The 3,361-nt window shown below is 50.0% G+C and overlaps 1 protein-coding gene across 1 annotated transcript; it reads left to right on the top strand.

The window, feature by feature from the left end:
* The first annotated feature begins 548 nt into the window (after positions 1-548).
* Positions 549-2,410, top strand: LOC135620722 (zinc finger protein WIP2-like). Its single transcript, XM_065123397.1, has 2 exons — positions 549-1,337; positions 1,763-2,410. The coding sequence occupies exons 1-2, from the start codon at positions 735-737 to the stop codon at positions 2,243-2,245; spliced, it is 1,086 nt and encodes a 361-aa protein (XP_064979469.1). The 5' UTR covers positions 549-734; the 3' UTR covers positions 2,246-2,410.
* The last annotated feature ends 951 nt before the right edge of the window (positions 2,411-3,361 follow it).

Genomic DNA, 3,361 nt, shown 5'->3' with positions numbered 1-3,361 from the left:
TTGTTATAGCGTCACAAGCATCATGCCATACTAAACGAGTCATCCATCGTTAGAGATGCCTAACACATGATGTTGCATCAATGTTGTTAACACGTCGAATGGCATTTGGGTTTACGAGATTATGTTTTTTTGTCCTGCATGACATGAGATGTAAAATCCCTCATTACAGGAGAGATATTCGTCTAAACAAAGAGATTAATTAGGTGAGACGCAAAAGAAATTAATCTGACTGACTGTTTAGTTTGGGGAGAGGAAAAGAGAAGGAAGATTAGCCACTTCAACCAGCATGGAAAGAGAGGGCCGCAGTACTGTGGAAGAGACGCGAGCTAAGACTTAGGCCGAGGTTGAGCTCCTCGGTGAGCAAAGCCGACCATGGGCGTGCCTACCGAAGCTAATGCCGGCAGTGAAAGCAACCTCTCCCCGTTCCAAAGGAATCCGTAGGGGACGAAGGGAAAGGCTTTCGACATGATATCATACAGTGTGTGATATATGGAGATAAAGCCACTGTTGTCTCTAATTATTTTGGGGTTCCTTTTTGTGGTGGACTTCCGTTCAGTGGTTCTATATAGGATGGTTGGATGGGTCACATACTTCCATGAACTGTAGAAAGGTCTTTTGTTCTTCCCATTTCCGAGATCACCACCACCTCCTTCCTCCTCCCCTCTTCTACTTGGCCGGCAGCTATAATAGAGTCCAACCGTAGAAGAACTGCCTCAGAATTCCAAGCTCCAACCATGGCAGAAGACCCGTACACCAGCTGCTTCAAGGGATACTTTGACCGCTGCACGTTCCCCTCAACTTTTCCTTCTTCCCTTCCTGCAACCACACACAGCTTCTACGCTAACTTCACCAACTACGCCACCCCTCACTTCCAACCATCACCGCCGTCTCCTCCGCTGCGAGAAGCCCTTCCCCTCCTCAGTCTGAGTCCTACAAGGCACCACCGCCAGCAGCAGCGGCAGGAGGAGGGGGAGGACTCCTCCTGCAGTGCCTTCGAGGAAGCGGAAGGGGACGCTACGGTCGGCTACGAGAAGAAGAACATGGAGGAGGAGACCGTGAGCGTAGCCCTTCATATAGGCCTCCCAAGCCCCAGCGAAGCTGATCTCATCTCCAGGATCTCTTCTACTTCGGTGGATGATGACAAAGAGAGTGAAGAAGATGGTGGTGGTGGTGGTGGTGGTGGTGGTAGCGATGCTATTCCTTTGGGTCACCCTACTGTGGGGAAGCTCACAAGGGGTCAGTACTGGATTCCCACCCTTTCTCAGATCCTCATAGGCCCTACTCAGTTCTCCTGCCCTGTTTGCTGCAAGACCTTCAACAGATACAACAACATGCAAGTAAGCTTCTACTTAACCCAGCCTCTCTCTCTCTGTCTCTCTCTCTCTCTCTCTCTCTTCATAGAGCTCGATCCATCTAGTCTGAGTCAGACGGTGTGCTGCTTGCTTCCTTCCACGGCTGGAAGCGAGGCTGCGATCGGGTGGTACGTCTTCTTGGTGTACATGTGATGGAACAACACGAAGAAGGGAATGCGCACATATGCTGTGCGAGTAGTAGTAGTAGTACTTTTGGAGTTTGCGTGTAATGTTCCTTGGCAGCTGTGAGGCGGCACTGTAAAGTCCCTCAACTCCTCCTCAACCCTTCTCTAAATCTTCTGCAGCAACACAGTACTGGCTTCCCAGTCTTCGTGACACACTGCGCACTCGATCGCTCCACGCAGATGCGGATATAGGCTGTGGTCATTGAAATCTGTCTGCCTTTGCAGATGCATATGTGGGGCCATGGGTCGCAGTACAGGAAGGGACCGGAGTCGCTGAGGGGGACGCAGCCGACGGCGATGCTGCGGCTTCCGTGCTACTGCTGCGCGCCCGGGTGCAGGAACAACATCGACCACCCGAGGTCGAGGCCGCTCAAGGACTTCCGGACCCTGCAAACCCACTACAAGCGGAAGCACGGGATCAAGCCGTTCATGTGCCGGAAATGCGGCAAGGCTTTCGCGGTGCGCGGCGACTGGCGCACCCACGAGAAGAACTGCGGCAAGCTGTGGTACTGCACCTGCGGCTCCGACTTCAAGCACAAGCGATCGCTCAAGGACCATATCAGGGCGTTCGGCAGCGGGCACGCGGCCTACGGCATCGACTGCTTCGACGAGGACGACGAGCCCTCGTCTGAGATCGAGCAAGACTGCGATCACCATCAGCAGCAAGTGCAGGTGCAGCAGCATACCCAGTCGGGGTACATGGGCTAGGCAAGAAGATGTTCCATCTCCATTTTCCTGAGCTCGATCCATGTAATTCTCTTCCTTATTGATCAAGCAGTAGACTCTTAAAGAACAAGGTGTTGATGCAGATCTCCATTCTCATCCATTGAGGTTACCTGTTTCTGAGTATAAACATATATGCTAAGTTGATCGAACCCAATGATCTTTAGGAAAAAAAAGACAGCAAATGGAAGGAGGAAAACAAGCTTAATTTGAAGTTTCTTGATTTAGATTCTAACCTTCTCACTTAAAAATTGTCTACAATTCCAAGCAGCTTGCTTTCAGCACAAAGAACAGCTTTGTTTCAATTTTGTTTCAGTTTTTGTCCTGCCGTGGGGTTGACAAGGAATCGCTATGGGTGTTTGGTCTTCTTGATCTCTTCGTTGCACTCTCCACCTGGAATACTACCCCTTCAATGGGAAGTCCCATCGATACCCAGTCGCTTCCTATTACTTAGCATCTTGTGTTGTTCTACCGGTAGCTTCTCCCTTTTATTTGCTTTCCAGCTTCTCCCTACCCGGAGGAGGAAGAATTCTCGAGCTTTCTGCTGTTCTCGGTGTGCTTTAGAAGCTGGCCGGGCTAAAGCAGAAGCCGTACTCGGGGGGTCCTTAACCTCCCAAATGCATCCTTCCTTTCGTTCCTTGGTTCTTCCGTGATCAGTCATGTCTCTGCAGCAGCAGCGGCAGGAAGATAACAGCACCAAACCTGCAGCAAAATCTGAGTCCCATAAGTGTAATCCTCAGTTACCTGAATGACTTTTCCAACCCCTGCAACCACTCAGCTTTATCGGGTGGATACGATTTGGCCGATGGATGGAACATATACCATGAAATATTCAGCTCAAATGATTAGCTTGCTTTAAGGACGAGAGAGAGAGAGAGAGAGAGAGAGAGAGAGAATAATAAACGAGGTAAAAACTATAGAACATCGCATTTGATCTGTGAGACACGTAACCGTGAATGGAGTTGTGGAATGAGAGAGAGAGAGAGAAGAGGGAGGGAAGAAAAGGATGTTCGACAGGTCATATCAACCACAAGTCCTTTATGACTTGGGGGATGGAGTGCACTGTGGAGCGGTAATAGTCTCAAACCCCATAAAAATGAC

Source organism: Musa acuminata, chromosome BXJ1-3 (assembly GCF_036884655.1).
Source record: "Musa acuminata AAA Group cultivar baxijiao chromosome BXJ1-3, Cavendish_Baxijiao_AAA, whole genome shotgun sequence".
Lineage (NCBI taxonomy): Eukaryota > Viridiplantae > Streptophyta > Magnoliopsida > Zingiberales > Musaceae > Musa > Musa acuminata.
The sequence above is the reverse complement of the archived record's forward strand: the minus strand, read 5'-3'. Positions and strand labels throughout refer to the sequence as shown.

Excerpts from the sequence above, each read along its gene's own strand:
- LOC135620722 (XM_065123397.1), top strand. The coding sequence starts at position 735 with ATGGCAGAAGACCCGTACACCAGCTGCTTCAAGGGATACTTTGACCGC. Across the intron at positions 1,338-1,762 it reads ACAGATACAACAACATGCAA|ATGCATATGTGGGGCCATGG; the intron begins GTAAGCTTCTAC and ends CTGCCTTTGCAG.